The 17,232-nt window shown below is 54.4% G+C and overlaps 1 protein-coding gene across 4 annotated transcripts in view; it reads left to right on the top strand.

Annotated features, from left to right (window-relative positions):
* Positions 1–16,832, top strand: part of GLI2 (GLI family zinc finger 2) — a 259,097-nt gene extending 242,265 nt beyond the window's left edge. For all 4 annotated transcript variants that reach the window (XM_018061648.1, XM_018061649.1, XM_018061651.1 and 1 more), the window contains 6 exons: positions 299–433; positions 4,646–4,795; positions 7,738–7,902; positions 8,999–9,277; positions 10,824–11,160; positions 12,576–16,832. In XM_018061648.1, coding sequence (XP_017917137.1) covers positions 299–433; positions 4,646–4,795; positions 7,738–7,902; positions 8,999–9,277; positions 10,824–11,160; positions 12,576–15,022 — 3,513 coding nt within the window. In that variant the 3' untranslated portion in view covers positions 15,023–16,832. The remainder of the gene's footprint in view (positions 1–298; positions 434–4,645; positions 4,796–7,737; positions 7,903–8,998; positions 9,278–10,823; positions 11,161–12,575) is intronic.

The following is a 17,232-nucleotide window of genomic DNA, read 5'->3' as shown; positions in this document are numbered from 1 at the left end:
CAGCTCTCCCCGGAGGAGACCACATCCGATAAGCAAAAGTCACTGCCCTCCTGTCTCCTGTTCTCATAGCTATGTCCACCGGACCCAGGATGTGATGGGACACCTGGATGATGACAAGCCAGCATATGTGCGTGCTTGTGGGTGCACGTGTGTGATGTGTATGTGAGCGCAGGTGTGCCTCCACCTAGACCAGCCCATGGGTCCTTGGCACAGCCTTCACGGGGCTGACAGTGACCTTTCCCTGGGACCAGGTGGCTGCACAAGGCTCACGTGGGTATGCTCTGCCCCACTCCCCCAGGAGCAGCTGGCTGACCTCAAGGAGGACCTGGAGAGAGACGATTGTAAGCAGGAGACTGAGGTGGTTATCTATGAGACCAACTGCCACTGGGAGGACTGCACCAAGGAGTACGACACCCAGGAGCAGCTGGTGCATGTAAGCCCCTGAGTACCACACTCGGCCACATGGAGCTTCCAGGTCCTCTGCTAGAGAGAAGGGACTCCCAGAGGTGCCTGCACCACCTCCTGGGCAAGTGGGAGGCATGATTACTTACCAAAGCCTTACTTATGTCTAAAGTGGGGCTTATAAATACACATGTCGTACAAGAGAGGAAGAAAAATAAGGAGAAAGTTAGAAGGAAAAGGAGCAATAAAATAAAGCCCAGAATAAAGTTAGTATTAAAAACCAAGTATTCTGAGCTAGAGGTCCCATACACATCTCTCTATTTTTTCTTTAAGCTTCCTGGCAGTCAGTGCAAAGAGGGAAAGAAGATAGGTTAAGTCAGCCAGTGCCCACAAGATACAACAAACCTAACACTGAAATCTGAAAGAAGTTTCTCCCATGGAGGAAGGAATTGGTCATTTCCTCTTGGAGACCATGCACCGATACTCAGTGTACATGGGTGCAGCTGAATGTATACACCCATACGAGCAGTGAGCTGCTTAAAAATGCCTAGTTACTGACAGATCGGGAGACCAGAGAAGATCATGAGAACTGGGTGTGCTCTTCAGGGTCTGCCTCTAAACTCCCTATAGCAGTGGCCACTGCGGGCTAACTTGTACAGTCCAAAAGGAAGGAACAGGGGCTTAAGGCAGGAGGTGCCTGGCTTCCTACCTGACCCCACCACAGCGAGCCAAGCAGTTCTGAACAAGTGGCTGCACCTCTGGGAGCCTCAGGTTTTCCCTCCTGTAAATAAAGGTGGAGCCCACCCTCAGAGGGCTGAAGGCTGACTGTGACATCAGCATAAACACTTCGCAGAGAGCAGCCCTCCAAACACAGCAATTCTCTCCTAGTTCTTCCTCCCTGTTCCCCACACCAGCCTAGTGTTCTCCTCCTCTGCATCTAGAAAAGAACTTTAAGTCAAGAATAAGTCGCCCCCAGTCCTAACACACACACTTTTTAGTGAGTGAGTGTCTACAAAGATGAACCTACACCAAGCTGGCAGCTCAACAGCTGGGTAGATACACACCAACACATACATACATACACAAACACACACACACACACACACACACAGTGGTCACACCTACAGGCTATCCCACGAGTTACCTCCTCCCCAGGTCTGTAAAATCAACATTTAAGACACTACCCACTCCCCCTGCTTACTTTTGTCATGAGCTTGCACTCAAAGACTGTAGGGTTCTTTTGCCTTGGGGTTTTTCTCCCCAAATTCTTACCCAGGGGACTGGAGTTTCTTAGCAAACCCATTGCTGCTGATGTTGAACCTTTAAAGCAGGGTCTTATCTAATTCCTCAGGGACTCAAAGGTAACTTTTCAACCTGTGCCACCTCTTTGGGTTAAACAAGTCTTGAGGTGGAGTCCAGGCCATGGGAGCTGTGAGCTTTAAGCCGGTAAGATGGAGAGGAGAAGGAGAAGATCTGAGGTGGGGAGGGGGCCCAAGCAGAGGGGTGGAGTGAAAGTGAAAGTTGCTCAGTCGCGTCCGACTCTTTGCGACCCAGTGGACTATACAGTCCATGGGATTCTCCAGGTCAGAGTACTGGAGTGGGTAGCCATTCCCTTCTCAGAGGGATCTTCCCAACCCAGGGATCGAACCCAGGTCTCCCGCATTGCAGGCAGATTCTTTACCATCTGAGCCACCAGGGAAGCCCAGAGGAGCAGAGGGGAGGATGTAAAACATGCTCTAGCAAGGACTGCTGCTGCTGCTAAGTCGCTTCAGTCGTGTCTGACTCTGTGCGACCCCATAGACGGCAGCCCACCAGGCTCCCCTGTCCCTGGGATTCTCCAGGCAAGGACACTGGAGTGGGCCGCCATTTTCTTCTCCAATGCATGAAAGTGAAAAGTGAAAGTGAAGTCGCTCAGTCGTGTCCTACTCTTGGAGACCCCATGGACTGCAGCCTACCAGGCTCCTCTGTCCATGGGACTCTGCAGGCAAGAGTACTGGAGTGGGGTGCCATCGCCTTCTCCAAAGAGCAGGGAGGGGATTCCTCATGGAAAGGCAGACAGTCCAGATGTGGGAAGCAGGGCTCCAGCTGCAGGCTCCTACCTGGGCCCAGGGCTGTCACTGGGGCTGTAGGTAACCACCTGCGTCTGGCCCTGGAAGAAACAGGGTCCCATGAGAGGGGGCAGCCTGCTCTGCCCAGCTCCATCTCTCTCTGTGCTCCCTGAGAAGATGGATGGCCCAGGCACGCACATAAGCTAGAGCCCCTAGTCAATTATTAACAATTTGTTGCTAAGTAAACCAATAAGAAAAAAATGAAAGGCATTGTCAGGAAGCATTTTGATCATTTGAAAAGCTTTCAGAATGGAAAGTGAGGCTAATATGGTAAGATTTCCCTGGAAGTTCAAAGCGCTGTAGATTTTGCTTATCTCGGTGTCGGCATTTGTATGCATAACAGTCTGGCCTGTCACCTGGGGCAGAAGGGCCCAGCGTTTTTCTGTCTCACAAGGAGAGAGGCTGCTGGTATCCAGATGCTCAGCTCTGGGCAGCCTTGTAGGTTGCACAGATCTACAGCAGTGCTGTCCAAGAGAAAGACACTGCTAGCCCCAATGCCAGGCACACATGTAATCTTACATTAGCTAGGAGCACATTTAAAAAGAGGGAAAGGAGACAGGTAAAATCCATTGGAATCCTATAGTTTAACCCAATATATCTAAAATATTATCCTTTCTGTATGAAATCAATATAAAACAAAATTTTTGAGCTATTTCACATCCTTTTTTTTCATTCTCAGTCTGTAAAACAGGTATGTGGCTTACACTTCCAGCCCTCCCCGGTTGGGACCAGCCACCTTTCAGGGGTTCAACAGCCACAAGTGAAAAATGGCTGAGACCTAGGCCAGTGCATGTCCAGAGGTGGGGGGAGGAAGTGGAAGCTGGGAGAGGCAATGGAGACCAAGAGAACAAAGAGGATGGGGATGGAAGGGGCACCGTGCCCCCCTCCTAGCTCCTCAGGGACCCAGGCTACAGGTAGGACACAGATGGGGCCTCAAGAGCCTCCCTAGAGGACCAGTATTCTCTGTCATTCTACTGTGTGAGTGGCAAATGCCAGTTACTATCCCCAGTTAAATAGGCAGCCTGAAAGATCAAGGCCATAAAGGTCCTGAGGCCCTACCCAAGTAGCCACATGTCCCAAGCTCAGAAATAGTAACAGCCCTGCTCCCATGAGGACGGCAGCCTTCAGTTAAATCATCAAAGCAAATAACTGGAAACCAAATGTCTACTGAGAGCAGCTGGTTCTGTTGCCTGTATCAGAAAACCTCCATGGCCCATTGCTCCCCATCATCGGAGAAACTGCCAAGGAGGGGACACAGGTGATGGGCCCAGGGCGGTGCTGGATGGGGTGGGTCTGAGGCCTACTTGTCCAGAGAAGGCTGACTGGCCGTGTACTTCCCTGCCTTGCCCAAAATGGTCCCAGCTGCCCTGAGGGGCAGGGCCACCCCCCTCAGCCACCAACCCCCACCCTGCCACTGCAGAATCAGCTGGATGTCTTGGGCTGCCCCGCCTTGCTTTCTGGGCATTTTATCCCTGGGGCAGCGCTGCACAGTGCCCAGTTCATGCTGTCACAGTCAGACTCTAGCTGTGTCCTAGGCAAGCCACTTTAACAGTCTGGGCTTTTGTGAAAAGAAGACAAAGCTAACATCTCATGGGTCACTATCAAAAAGAGAGAAGAGGATTCGTTTATGTTTCTGCTGTAATAAAAAGGTTAGCGAATTCCCTGACGGTCCAGTGGTTAGGACTTGGCAGTTTCACTGCCAGTATCCTGGGTTCAATCCCTGATCAGGGAACTGAGACCCCACAAGCTATGGGGCCTTAAATAAAAATTGTTATTTAAAACTTTCTGGAGCCATAGGGGCAATCTTGGGAGAGGCTGCTCATGTACCCACTGTGAGCAGGTCTGCCTCAATGCAGCTAATAAATGCCTACTGTTTGCAGCCTGGAAGCTTCATCATAACCACAAGTTTTCCATAGACTAGAGCCCAGCCCAGACTGGGATGAGTGGGGGTGGCTCTGACCGTCATGGATGGTCATTTTAATGACTACTTAGAAAAAGCAGCTGAGATAACTCAGGAGGAGGCGTGGCCGGCGTGTGGATGCTGGTCCGTGTGGTGGGTGGTCTGCACAGACCAGGTGTGGTCTGGAGGGGTGGGCGGCTGGGCTCATCCCTCTCTGTGGGCTTGTTCCTGGCAGCACATCAACAACGAGCACATCCACGGGGAGAAGAAGGAGTTCGTATGCCGCTGGCAGGCCTGCACGCGCGAGCAGAAGCCCTTCAAGGCACAGTACATGCTTGTGGTGCACATGCGCAGACACACAGGCGAGAAGCCCCACAAGTGCACGGTGAGTGGCCATGGGCTGGCCCATTGGCCAGGTTGTGTGGGTCATGTCGGACATGGCTGACCACGGAAAGACCCGGTGGCACAGCTTTGGGACAGTGGGACAAGACTTGTCAACAGGACATCCTGTCTGGGGTCCTAGGGGCCCCTTGTTCTGTCTGCTGCCCCATTCATTTGCTTACTCTCCCTGAGGAGTGTGTGCATCTGGGTACCTGCGGTGGAGGTGTGCTGGTGTCTCTGTGGTTGTGTCTGTGTGACCAGGAGCCCCAAAGCTATGCCCCACTCGGCTGGGTGGCCCTGAGTAGAGGGCTGGCTTGGTAGCTCCCTGCAGGCTGCTCTCTGCACAGAGAAGAGTTTCACTGGAGAGTCACAGATGGAGTGATGACGGCTTAAAAGTCACTTTGGCGGACTTTAAAAAAAAAAACGTGAACACAATTATAAGACCTTTTGGGCAGTCTCCCTTATGGAGTCAACAGGGTTTGTGACTATCTGGTGAGAACTTTATTTAACACACAGGAATTTCTCCCTTTCAAAGGAGCAGGCCATTTGTGTATCTTCTTTGGAGAAGACTCTATTTTAAAATTTTGTCTGTATTTAAACTATTTGTCTTTTTGTTGTTGAATTGTAGTAGTTTTACTAGACTCTAATCGGAAATATCGGAGAAGGCAATGGCACCCCACTCCAGTACTCTTGCCTGGAAAATCCCATGGACGGAGGAGCCTGGTGGGCTGCAGTCCATGGGGTCACGAAGAGTTGGACACGACTGAGCGACTTCACTTTCACTTTTCACTTTCCCGCATTGGAGAAGGAAATGGCAGCCCACTCCAGTGTTCTTGCCTGGAGAATCCCAGGGACTGGGGAGCCTGATGGGCTGCCGTCTATGGGGTTGCACAGAGTCGGACACGACTGAAGCGACTTAGCAGCAGCAGCAATTGGATATATGATTTACAAGTATTTTCTCCTATTCTATAGGTTTTCTTTTTATTTTCTTCATAGTTTCCTTTGAAGGATAATAGTTTTTGATGTTCAGAGAGTTTGTTTTATTGATATTGCTTGTGCTTTTGGTATCATATCTAAGAAACTACTGCCAGATACAGGGTCACAAAGATTTATCCCTGTTTTCTACTGGGAGTTTTATGGTTTATAGGTATGTAGTTTTATTTATATGAACATATAAATATATACACATATAAATTTTTAGTAGTGTAGCTCTTCCATTTAGGTCTTTAATCCATATTCATTTAACTCGTATACGGTGTGAGGTAAGGATCCAGCTTCATTCTTTTGCATGTTGTTACACAGTTGTCCCACTCCATTTGTTGAAGAGACTGCTCTTTCCCCATCAAAGGTCTTGGATCCTTGTTGAAACCCAATTGACCCTACATGTGTGAGTTTCTTTCTAAATTATCAGTTCTCTTCCATTGATGGCTACATCTGTCCTTATGCCAGTACCACACATGGTCTTTTTTAATTGAAGAATGGTTGATTTACAGTGTTATGTGAATTTCTGCTGTATAGCAAAGTGACTCAGTTATACACACACATATATGTATATATTCTTTTCTATATTCTTTTCCATTATGATTTATCTTAGGAGATCAGATATAGTTCCCTGTGCTATACAGTTGCTTGATTACCATAGTTTTGTTAGTAAGTTTTGAAGTTGAGAAGTGTCAGTCTTCCAAATTTGTCCTCCTTTTGCAAGATTATTTTTGCTTTTCTGAGTCCTTTGCAGAAGTTATTTTCTTAAGATCCTGAGTGGTAGCAAACCATAGCCCTCTGATATGAGCTGTGAGCTGCAGAAACAGAAGGCATTGGAGCCAAGTGTGCTGAGTCAAACCGGTCAGGAATAAAGGGGAGGATGTGAAGAATGAAACAGTTCCTGCTGGGGGTTATGTGTCATTCTGGGGGCAATTTTCACAGCTACACTGGATGCAATTGCAGTATCTTTGGAATGGGTAACCCTTGCAATGATCCTTCCCTCCCTCCCTTCCTGCCCGTCTCTCTGGCTCCCTCTTCCTTTCCTAAAATGTTTCTTGAGTGCCAAAAATGTTTCTCTTCGCCAGGCACTGATTCCTAGGAACACAGAAATGAATAGGACCCAGAAAGTATCTGCTCTCAGGGAGCTTGTATCCCTGTGGGAAGGCCAGATAACAAAATGATTAAGATAATTATAAACTGCATTAGGGAGTATAAAGAAAAAAGGGTGTTATTATAATTAAGAAAATCAAAGAATTGCTCTAGGAGGAGATGACCCCAAAGACTGAGAGGGAGTGGACTGGGCCAAGGCCAGGGTGGGTGCAGACAGGAAAAAGCTTCCAGCCAGAGAGGATGGTGTGTGCAAGGTCCCTCACGCAGGAGAACTTAGTGGGGTCAAGGACTAAAAAGGAGAGAGACATGGCCTGAGCCAGGGTCAAGGTGGCCTGCTCCCTCTGCAATGTGGGGGACACTGGATTTTATTCTTGGCACATTTTAATGCATAAAAAAGTTCTAATCAGGGAGGGGCATCAGGAAACTGTTGAGAATAATATCTACCGAGTTTTTAATCATATGGGAAGAGTCTCATAATGTGCTGTCGATTTTAACAAGCAGAATAAGCAACTGAATGCTCGAAATGTTCCAGTTCAGGTTTTTAAAATGTGAGGGGATGACCTGCAGAGCCCCAGAACAAGACTTGCCTGGAGGTCAGCAGTGCCTGTCCTGGGCCATGGAAGGTTTCATTTTCCTCCCTGCACTTTGCAGTCTTTTCCAGGTTTTCGAGATGCGTCATTTACATGATCAGGAGGGAAGGGAGATGTTTAGATCTGCGCTCCTGGCTGCACCTGTAGGGCGGAGTGAACCACAGGGCTGGGGAGGCAGCAGTGGGCCAGTCGCAGGTTGGGCTCCCTGCACTGTATCTGGGACTCACTGTGTCTGCCCTCACTGACCGAACCCTTCTCTTCCCAGTTCGAGGGCTGCTCAAAGGCCTATTCCCGCCTGGAGAACCTGAAGACTCACCTGCGCTCCCACACTGGGGAGAAGCCGTATGTGTGTGAGCACGAGGGCTGCAACAAAGCCTTCTCCAATGCCTCAGACCGCGCCAAGCACCAGAACCGCACCCACTCCAATGAGGTACCCACCTGGGGGCCCCGGCATGGCTCACCCTCACCCCATGGCTTCTTGACACCTATAGGCCATTTGGCAGCTGGGTGTCACTCCCTGCCACCCCCGCTGTTGGAGCTCAGCACACAGCCGCACCCCCTGTGCCCACAGTCCAACAGCAGCTGATGACCGCTCCAGCTACTCGTGCTGCCTGGCCTGCCATGGCGGTCAGCCTGCCCTCAGTGGGGCACAGAGGAGGCTCCGTCTCCCCAGGTGGCCAGAGCCCCGGGCAGAGCTGAGGGGGCCCGTGGTGTGGGCTGTGCCTGCCTCCCAGTCCCTCCTAGGGCCAACCACCAGCACTCAGGCAGACTCAGGAAAGGATGTCTCTAAAAGTTTAGGGACATTTTGGACCCCAAAGAGACTTGCTTTGATAAGAAGTCAGAGGAATTCCCAAAGGTATCAACTCAGAGTGTCTAAGACAAGAGATAGCCTTGGAAAGGTACGTGTGTTTGCAAGTATGTATGCGCCTGTGTGGATGTGGTTGTATGTATTGTGTGGGGAGGAGGTATGGATATGTATTTGTAAGTATGTGTACACATGTGGGCGTTTATATACATGTTCAAGTGTGTGTGTTTAGGTGGATGTGTGTGCATAAAGTCTATTTATATGTGGATGTCGTGCGTGTGTGTGTGTGTATGAGCTCAGGACTAAGCGTCAGAAACCGTAGGTTTTCATCCTGCTCCTGGGTGACTTGGAGCCAGTGTCTTTGCCTCTCTGAACCTGTCTTTCCTCATGAGAGAGAGCAGGGTGTTCAGTGTTGTCTCACAGACATACAAGGAGGTAATACACTCACTGATACTAAAAATCCCAACATGCTGATCGCTATGCTGATCACACCAGGCACTGCGTGTCCCCTCCCTCCACAGGCTCTGATCCGTGTCTCCGGTTTAGGGGGTTGGGGTTGAGGGTCTCGTTAACCACATACTTAACTGCAAGAAAAGGTGGCAGGCGAGGCCGGTGGGCGGGACTCCATCCAGGGGTCCAGCCCCTCTCAACAAGGGTGCGGCCGTGCTCCCCTGCGGAGTCTGCCTTCCCGCCCCACGCGTGACACCTCTTCTCTTCCCAGAAACCCTACATTTGCAAGATTCCAGGCTGCACCAAGCGGTACACGGACCCCAGCTCGCTCCGGAAGCACGTGAAGACAGTCCACGGCCCAGACGCTCACGTCACCAAGAAGCAGCGCAACGATGTGCACCTCCGCGCCCCCCTGCTCCGGGAGAATGGGGACAGCGAGGCCAGCGCCGAGCCCGGCCGGGGCTCCGAGGACAACGCCGAGGCCAGCAGCACTAGCCAGGCCGTGGAGGACGGCCTGCACGTCAAGGCCATCAAGACGGAGCGCTCTGGGGTAAGCCAACTGGGCAGCTGGGGACCCGTCCACGCCCCGCCCCCAGGAGGCCACGCCCAGCGGCAGGAGAGCAATGCCGTCTGCCGGGGGGCACAGTCTCCAGGAGCCGCAGGAAGTCCCTCCTCTCTACAGCTCAGTATCCCTCCCTTCACCACCTCTGGCCCCCACCGAACCTGTCAGCCCAGTGGGTCCCATTCTGCTGGGCCGACCGTGGGGAACAGGATGCCTGCCCCGACTTGGCCAGTCTGCAGGGTGCCGGTGGTTTCCGGCTGCTGCCTTTCCCACCGGCCCCCAGGCCCCGCAGCTGCCCCCCACCCTCTGTCCTGTCTCTGCGTCCTTGCCCTTCTGGCCTGCACCCCTTTTGTTCTAACCATCTGTTCTTTGTCTCCACCTCTTTCTCCTGACTGTACCTCCCCTAAGGATAGACGGTACTGAGGTGAGCAGAGGAGCTGGGTGGGGCTGGGGGAGGGCTGGCATGAGTAAGGGCGGCTGGGGTGCTTGTCCAGGCTCCTCAAGGGCCTGGGAAGGCAGGTTTGGTTAGGTCGACAGCAGGTGCTGCAAGTGGGGCCGTCAGAACAGGTTATAGCTGCAGCAGGGGGCAAGTGTGCAGTCACAGGAGGAAGCCATGGGGTCCAAGCCTGCATGAAGATCAGGGCAGAGTGGAGGTCCAAATCCAGGCTGCAGAGGAGGGAAGGACAGACCTCCAGAAGGTCTGGAAGGTGGGCAGTGCCATGGGCAAGTAAAAGCACTGCAGCTTCCCTGGAAAGGCCTGGAATGTGGGACCTTCAGGCCAGGGGTGAGCCAGAGATGCTTCATTCCAGGTGAGCCTTATTTGGGCTCAGATCCCAGGTCACCGTGAAGGTTGCCCACATTCTGTGAAGTTCCGCACCGTACATGTGTGCCATGAACTCTCATCCCACTTTGCCTTGACTCAGAGGGAGTGCTGGTTTGGGGAGGGCGAGGGCAAGGGCTGCATCCAGCAGCTACAACCTCTGCAGTCAAACCCTTTCTAACAACCCATCTCCAGCCTTTTGGGCAGGCAGCAGGTCAGCAGGCCTTCACTCTTCCTTGCTTCCTCGAGCAGCCCATCACTGCTGGCAGGATGCTTAAGTCTCCTCTTTTTGTATTAATTTCACATGGCTGCAGCAGCCTCTGTGGGGCTCAGCTGCCAAGTGTTCACGCACTGAAAGCTCTTCAAGCAGAGCTCCAGCCCAGACACTGGCTAGAAGAGCTTAGGAGCACAGCAGGGAGGCTGTGTGTGGGGAGAGGGGCTGTTGGTGGGTGCCTGACGATTACCTGATGCCTTCTACTTGCTGGGTTGTCTCCATCTATCTATTGACTCTCTCCAGGGGGCAGCTCAGGTCCAGCTTATAGTTGGGGAAGCCGAGGTTCAGAGAAGTAATGCTTTGAAAGCTCCTCCATGCAGCGGCTTCCTTCTCGCCCCCCGCCCCCACCTCCTCAGGTGTGCAAGAGTGCTGTGTTGGGTGGCAGGGCCCATGGCTTCTCGCACCCTCTGAGTCTGTGCCTTCTTATCATGCCCCTGCAGCTGTGTCAGTCCAGCCCCGGAGCCCAGTCTTCCTGCAGCAGCGAGCCCTCTCCCCTGGGCAGTGCCCCCAACAATGACAGCGGCGTGGAGATGCCGGGGACAGGGCCCGGGAGCCTGGCAGACCTGACAGCTCTGGAGGACCCGCCGCCAGGGGCTGACACCTCCGCCCTGGCCGCCCCCTCTACTGGTGGCCTACAGCTGCGCAAACACATGACCGCTATGCACCGGTTCGAGCAGCTCAAGAAGGAGAAACTCAAGTCACTGAAGGATTCCTGCTCATGGGCCGGGCCAGCTCCTCACACCCGGACCTCCAAGCTGCCTCCCCTCCTGGGAAGTGGTAAGTGGAGGCCCCAGATGCACTGGTGGGGTGGGAGAGAACCCAGGGCAGCACAGTGTGATTCACACCCACCAAACACCATGTGCTTTGGAGAAGATAGATCTTATGAGCCCATTGCACAATTTTGGAAATTGAGGTCCAGAGAGGTGAAAGTGCTTTGCCTAGATTAGTGACAGAGCTGAGACTTAGCCCAGGCATGAGTGACTTCAAAGCCCATGCTCTTCCAACTACACCGTGCTGCATCCCCATAACTCCTCAAAACAGGCTAACTCAGCTCCCATCATCCTATTCCTCATGATCCATTCACTTGTCTATCAGGTACCTGCCATAGATACCATAGCAAAGACCCTTGGCAGGACAGTGAGATATTCCAGTCCCTGTGGTGAAAGGCCATGCCACCAGATGCAGGATGAGCCAGGTAGCACCAAGGACAGAGCTCAGGGTAGTGAGAGAAAGCAGGGCAACTGGGGAAGAGCTAGGAGGACTTGCTGGAGGAGGCAGCCCTGTCCTCAGCCTCAGGAAGTGTTAACCAGGCTTTGAGATGGAAGATGTCCTCACTGAGCATTTCCTGAGTGTCGACTCTGCCAAGCAGTGTGCTAGGCACAGACACCCTGGGGCGCTGAGCCTCTAGGCTGCCCCCCAGGGACTGATGGCCCATGTGGTAGGACTGGGTTATAGAGGGGTGACACTGAGAGGCTCTTCCTTGAAGGGAGGATTGTTGCCCCAGCTGTTGGAGGAACTGCCAGCAGATGGCCTTCAATTCCCAGCCTCCTCCAGTGATTGCCTGGGGTGTGACAGCTGCCTCACCCAAGGTCACCCCTTCCCAGAGTGGCCCACATCCAGGAACAGATCAGGGATGTAGAGGCCGCTCAAGGCCCAGAGCTCTCCGTGAGATGAGCCACAGCTGTCAGGGGTCCAGTGTTGCAGCTGTCTTCTCCCGGCCCACTCTGCAGCCTCTCTGCCCTCCCATGCCCCTGGGTCCCAGGACGCTCTCTATAAACAGCCCTCTGGGTAAACACAGCCCCAGGGGAGCCCAGCTGGCAACACATCCATGGATGAAGACGGTGCAGGGAGGCTGTGTCCAGGGCCCTCCTGGGCTCTTTTCAGTAACCCAGTGTTCCCCAGCGACACAAGCCATCCCCAGCTGGAGACTGAGAATGGGGCAGAATGAGAGCACAGGGCTTGCCCGGCAGCAGTAGACTGGGATCAAGCCTCCTAACTTCTGCCTGTGCCCTGGCAGCAAGTGCCACCATTTGCTCCCAATTGTCTCTTTCTTCCTTTCGTTGAGAAATCATTGACTGGGTGCCAGACCCTATTCCAGGGCTCTAGGCCCGGCAGGCTCAGCACCCTCTAGGCAGTGAAAGCATCGCCTTTTGTCCCCCATTCCCAGCGCTGATCCCTCTCCTCTCCCACAGGCTCCGTGCTGGAAAACTTCAGCGGCGGCGGGGCGGCGGGGGCGGCGGGGCGCGGGGGCGGCGGGCCCGCGGGGCTGCTGCCCAGCCCGCGGCTGTCTGAGCTGCTCCCGGGCGAGGTGACGGTGCTGAGCCACCTGCAGGAGCGCCGGGACAGCTCCACCAGCACAGTCAGCTCCGCCTACACCGTGAGCCGCCGCTCCTCCGGCATCTCCCCCTACTTCTCTAGTCGCCGCTCCAGCGAGGCGTCGCCGCTGGGCGCCGGCCGCGCGCACCCTGCCAGCTCTGCTGATTCCTACGACCCCATCTCCACCGACGCGTCGCGGCGCTCGAGTGAGGCCAGTCAGTGCGGCGGCGGCCCGGGGCTTCTCCAGCTCACGCCCGCCCAGCAGTACAGCCTGCGGGCCAAGTACGCCGCAGCCACAGGTGGACCTCCCCCGACCCCGCTGCCGGGCTTGGAGCGCACGAGCCTGCGGACCCGGCTGGCGCTGCTGGATGCTTCCGAGCGCGCGCTGCCCGCTGCCTGCCTGCGCCCGATCGGGCCGCGGCGGGGCAGCGACGGGCCACACTACGGGCCCACGGGGCCATTGCCCGCTTTCCCCCACGAGGCACCAGGCGGCGGGGCGCGGCGGGCCAGCGATCCCGGGAGGCGGCCTGATGCCCTGGTGGCGCCGCGGGTGCAGCGCTTCCACAGCGCCCTCGACGTGACCCCAGGCACGCTACCGCCACCCTGCGGCCAGGGCCGAGGCCTCCGTCTGCAAAGCCATGCGAGCGCTGAAGGCAGCCTGGCCCGTAGCGGCTACTCGCCCCGGCCGCCCAGCATCAGCGAGAACGTGGTGATGGAAGCTTTGGCCGCGGGGGCGGACGGCACTGGCCCAGAGGTCAGCCTCGGACTGCCAGAGGACGACCTCGTGCTCCCCGATGACGTGGTGCAGTACATCAAGGCTCGTACCAGTGGCACCCTGGAGGAGAGTACCCCACCGGTGTACCTCCCGGAAAGCACCTGCTTCTCTGAGAACCCTAAACTGCCCAGCCCCGGGCTGCACGGCCACCGCACCATAGCAGCTGCAGACTCGAACGTGGGCCCCTCTGCCCCGGTGCTGGGAGGCTGCCCACTGGGCTACGGGGCCCCCTCCAGCCTGAGCAAGAACAGCATGCCTGTGCAGTGGAACGAAGTGAGCTCAGGCACTGTGGATGCACTGGCCAGCCAGGTGGAGCCTCTGCCCTTCCCACAGGGCAACCTAGCTGTGGTAACGCAGAAGCCAGCCTTCGGCCAGTACCCAGGATACAATCCGCAGGGCCTGCAGGCGAGCCCCGGGGGCCTAGACAACTCACAGCCGCACCTACAGCCCTACGGTGGAGCCTCGTCCACACCCAGGGCAAATTATACACAGCAGCTGCGGCAGCCAGGGGCTGGCAGCCAGTGTCCCAACGTGACTGCTGCAGTGAACCCCCACCCCGGCTACAGCCAAGCCCACCCCCAGCTGAGCACCGTGGGTGGGACCCTGAACCAGTTCCCCTCCTCTTGCAGCAACATGTCAACCAAGCCAGGCCACCTGGGGCTCCCCCAGCAAATGGAAGTTGCTCCTGACCCCACCATGATGGGCAACAGCCACAGGGAGCTCGGCATGCCCAATTCCAGCCTGGCTGGGATGCCACCACCTCACCCAGCCCAGAACTACCCACAGCAGAGTCATCACCTTGTGACCACCATGAGCCAGGAGGGCTACCACCAAGGCCCCAACCTGGTGCCTTCCCACCAACCTAGTTTCATGGAGCCCCAGCAGGGCACGATGGGGGCAGCCGGATCTAGCTTTGGCCTAATGCAACCCCGGCCACCCCCAGAGCCTGGCCCTGCCGCCCGCCACCGCGGGGTACGTGCTGGGCAGCAGCTGGCCTATGCCAGGGCAACTGGCCATGCCATGGCTGCTATGTCAGCCAACCAGGAGATGGCAGAGTCTATACCCAAGGGAACAATGGGCAGCATGTTGTCCCTACCCCCCCAGCCACCCCCGCAGGACACAGGCGGGACCCAGGACCACAGCATGCTCTACTACTACGGCCAGATCCACATGTACGAGCAGAATGGAGGCCCTGAGAACCAGGCCGGCTGCCAAGCCCTGCGACCCCAGCCAACACAGCCCCAGGCCTTGCCCTCGCCAGGGGTCAACCAGGTGTCCAGCACTGTGGACTCCCAGCTACTTGAGGCACCCCAGATTGATTTTGATGCCATCATGGATGACAGTGATCACTCCAGCTTGCTTTCTGGCGCCCTGAGCCCCAGCCTCCTCCACGGCCTCTCCCAGAGCTCCTCCCGCCTCACCACCCCACGCGGCTCCCTGACTCTGCCCTCCATCCCTGCCGGTATCAGCAACATGGCCGTGGGGGACATGAGCTCCATGCTCACCAGCCTGGCTGAGGAGAGCAAGTTCTTGAACATGATGACCTAAGGCCCCGGCCCCTGGCACTGAGCAGACTTGGAGGGACCATCGCTTCCCAGGGCACGGTGCTTTTGTGTTTTACCTTTTTCCCCAAAAAGTATTAAATAGGTCTGAGGGAGTTTGGCCAGTGGCTGGTTCAGCCACAGATGCTTTAAGGGCAGGTTTATGTGCATCCCGTCTGGTCTTCCTTCAGATAGTCTTTTGGAACTCTCAAAAGTCTCCGCGGAAAAGGCAAGGCAGGGATACAGAACTCGTTTACACAGTGCTTCACAGCCTCTGGTGTTTATGGGAGTGTTCTGGCTTTGTCACCTCTGTCATTTGGCTAACGAGGGATAACATTGGCCCAGGGCATTCCAAGCACACATGGAAAGAGGTGAGAGGAACCACATTTGGATTTGGATCATCCAAAAGCCATACCAGATATTCTAATCCAGGAAGATAAGTTTCTTGCTCCGGTGCCTGCAAGGTAAAGGAATTCCTGGCCCATGGGAATTCTTCTGTGAAACTTAATTGTTGAAGCCTTGACATCCCTTGCTGTGGAGGGGGAAATTTGTTTTTTTTACCTGGATGGTTTGGAAGCACATCCTTATTATGCATTTGGTAGAGCTGCTGTCTCTACCCTGCAAAGCCAAGTTTGTGGCTGGCTGACTGTCCAAGTATATATGGATGAGTAAAGTATGAAAACATTGCCCAGAAAAGGAAATAAAACAGTGTAATACTCAGGGCAAGCCCAGAAGCTGCCCAGGCCTCTCCAGACCATGTTTACAATGTTCATGCATGTAGAATGTAGCCCTTCCTGAAAAGAACACATTTCTAAATACCTCAGGGCTGCTGGAGCTGCTGGGGGTTAGGGATGGGGTGAGCTGAAATGTGTGATGAGGGGGGCCTGGGTAAAGAAAGCACACTGGGGGCCCAGGCTCAGGCCGCCCTGGAGGTCTCCCAGTTGGAAGAGGAAGTCACATGTTTACCCAACCCTGTTTCTCCAATGCACTGTCCACCCACCTTATGGTGGAAAACTCTGGGGCTTGATGGCAGCCTTTGCCCACATCCCTCCAGGCCATGCTGTCCACTCACCAGCAGCCCCCTGACTGACCCCACGCTACAACGTGCAGTCCTGGTATCTTCTGGTCTCCCTTCCCTCCGCCCACCTGTGCATTTCACAGACAGTAATGATATGCATGGCATTTTGGGCAGGGGTGGGGTTGTGAAAGGGTTGGTTCTTGGGACTCTGAGGGACCATCTCTGAATTTTCCTGTTCAGTGTTGACCAAGCCCCACCTGGAAATGGAATTTGGAACTGGCGTCAGAAGACATTGTTCCCGAACATATGGGAGGGTGAATGGATGCATCTTCCCCACCACACACGTTCACAAACACCCCACACCTTTCTCATGCTGGATTTGTGGCAACCTTGCTGAATCCACCTGCATCGCTATGAACTTGACACTGACTATGAGCCTGGCTTCAACCGGAACGTGGCCAAAACCTCACCTGGGCCTCTACACCCCAGAACAGCAAGTGCTTTGTCAGGGTTCAAAGACAAGGTCAAGTTCAAATGACAGCCCTGAGACACCTCCAAGGGTCTGTGCTCTGTGTGGTGCATGTTCTTTCCCTGGGCTAGTATTTCACTGGCCGTTCCCTGTTTGTATATAATCTGTACAGAAAACAGCATCCCTGAAAATACTGTAGGTGCATCATCCGGTCAGATTTATATCTCCAAAACATTTTTAGCTTTTTCTACATGCTATGAATTGAGATGACATACTCAACTTGTAAATAAGTTGTTTTTTGTACATTAAAAAAAAGTAATTTTTTCATAATTTATTTGGTCTATCTGCTTCTTCCTTGACATTAGTTAATGAAAACCTGGGCAGTAAATTCAGTGCATTTGAACAGAAATGAGGCTGTATTTTTTTTCTCAGCAGCATCAAAATTGACTGTTCCGCCTTCGCCAGGAAATGTTTAACGCTGGGGTATTTACTGGCTGTTTGTCTGTTGTCTCAGGGTGGCGGCAGGGGGCGGGGGGCGGCAGGGGGCGGGGGGCGGGGGGCGGCAGGGGGCGGGGGCGGGGGGTGGTTGGTGAGCAGGATTTGACGTTGTAGAGGGAATATCTTGCTGTTCTTCCAGCCAGGTGGTTGGAACATCTAAGTTGGTTTGCTGACTGTGAGATGCAGCGATGGTCTCAAGCCCTCCTCATGTCAGAAGTCCCTCTTGGCCAGG

This window comes from Capra hircus, chromosome 2 (assembly GCF_001704415.2).
Source record: "Capra hircus breed San Clemente chromosome 2, ASM170441v1, whole genome shotgun sequence".
Lineage (NCBI taxonomy): Eukaryota > Metazoa > Chordata > Mammalia > Artiodactyla > Bovidae > Capra > Capra hircus.
Note: the sequence above shows the minus strand (reverse complement) of the source record. Positions and strands in the feature narration are given on the sequence as shown.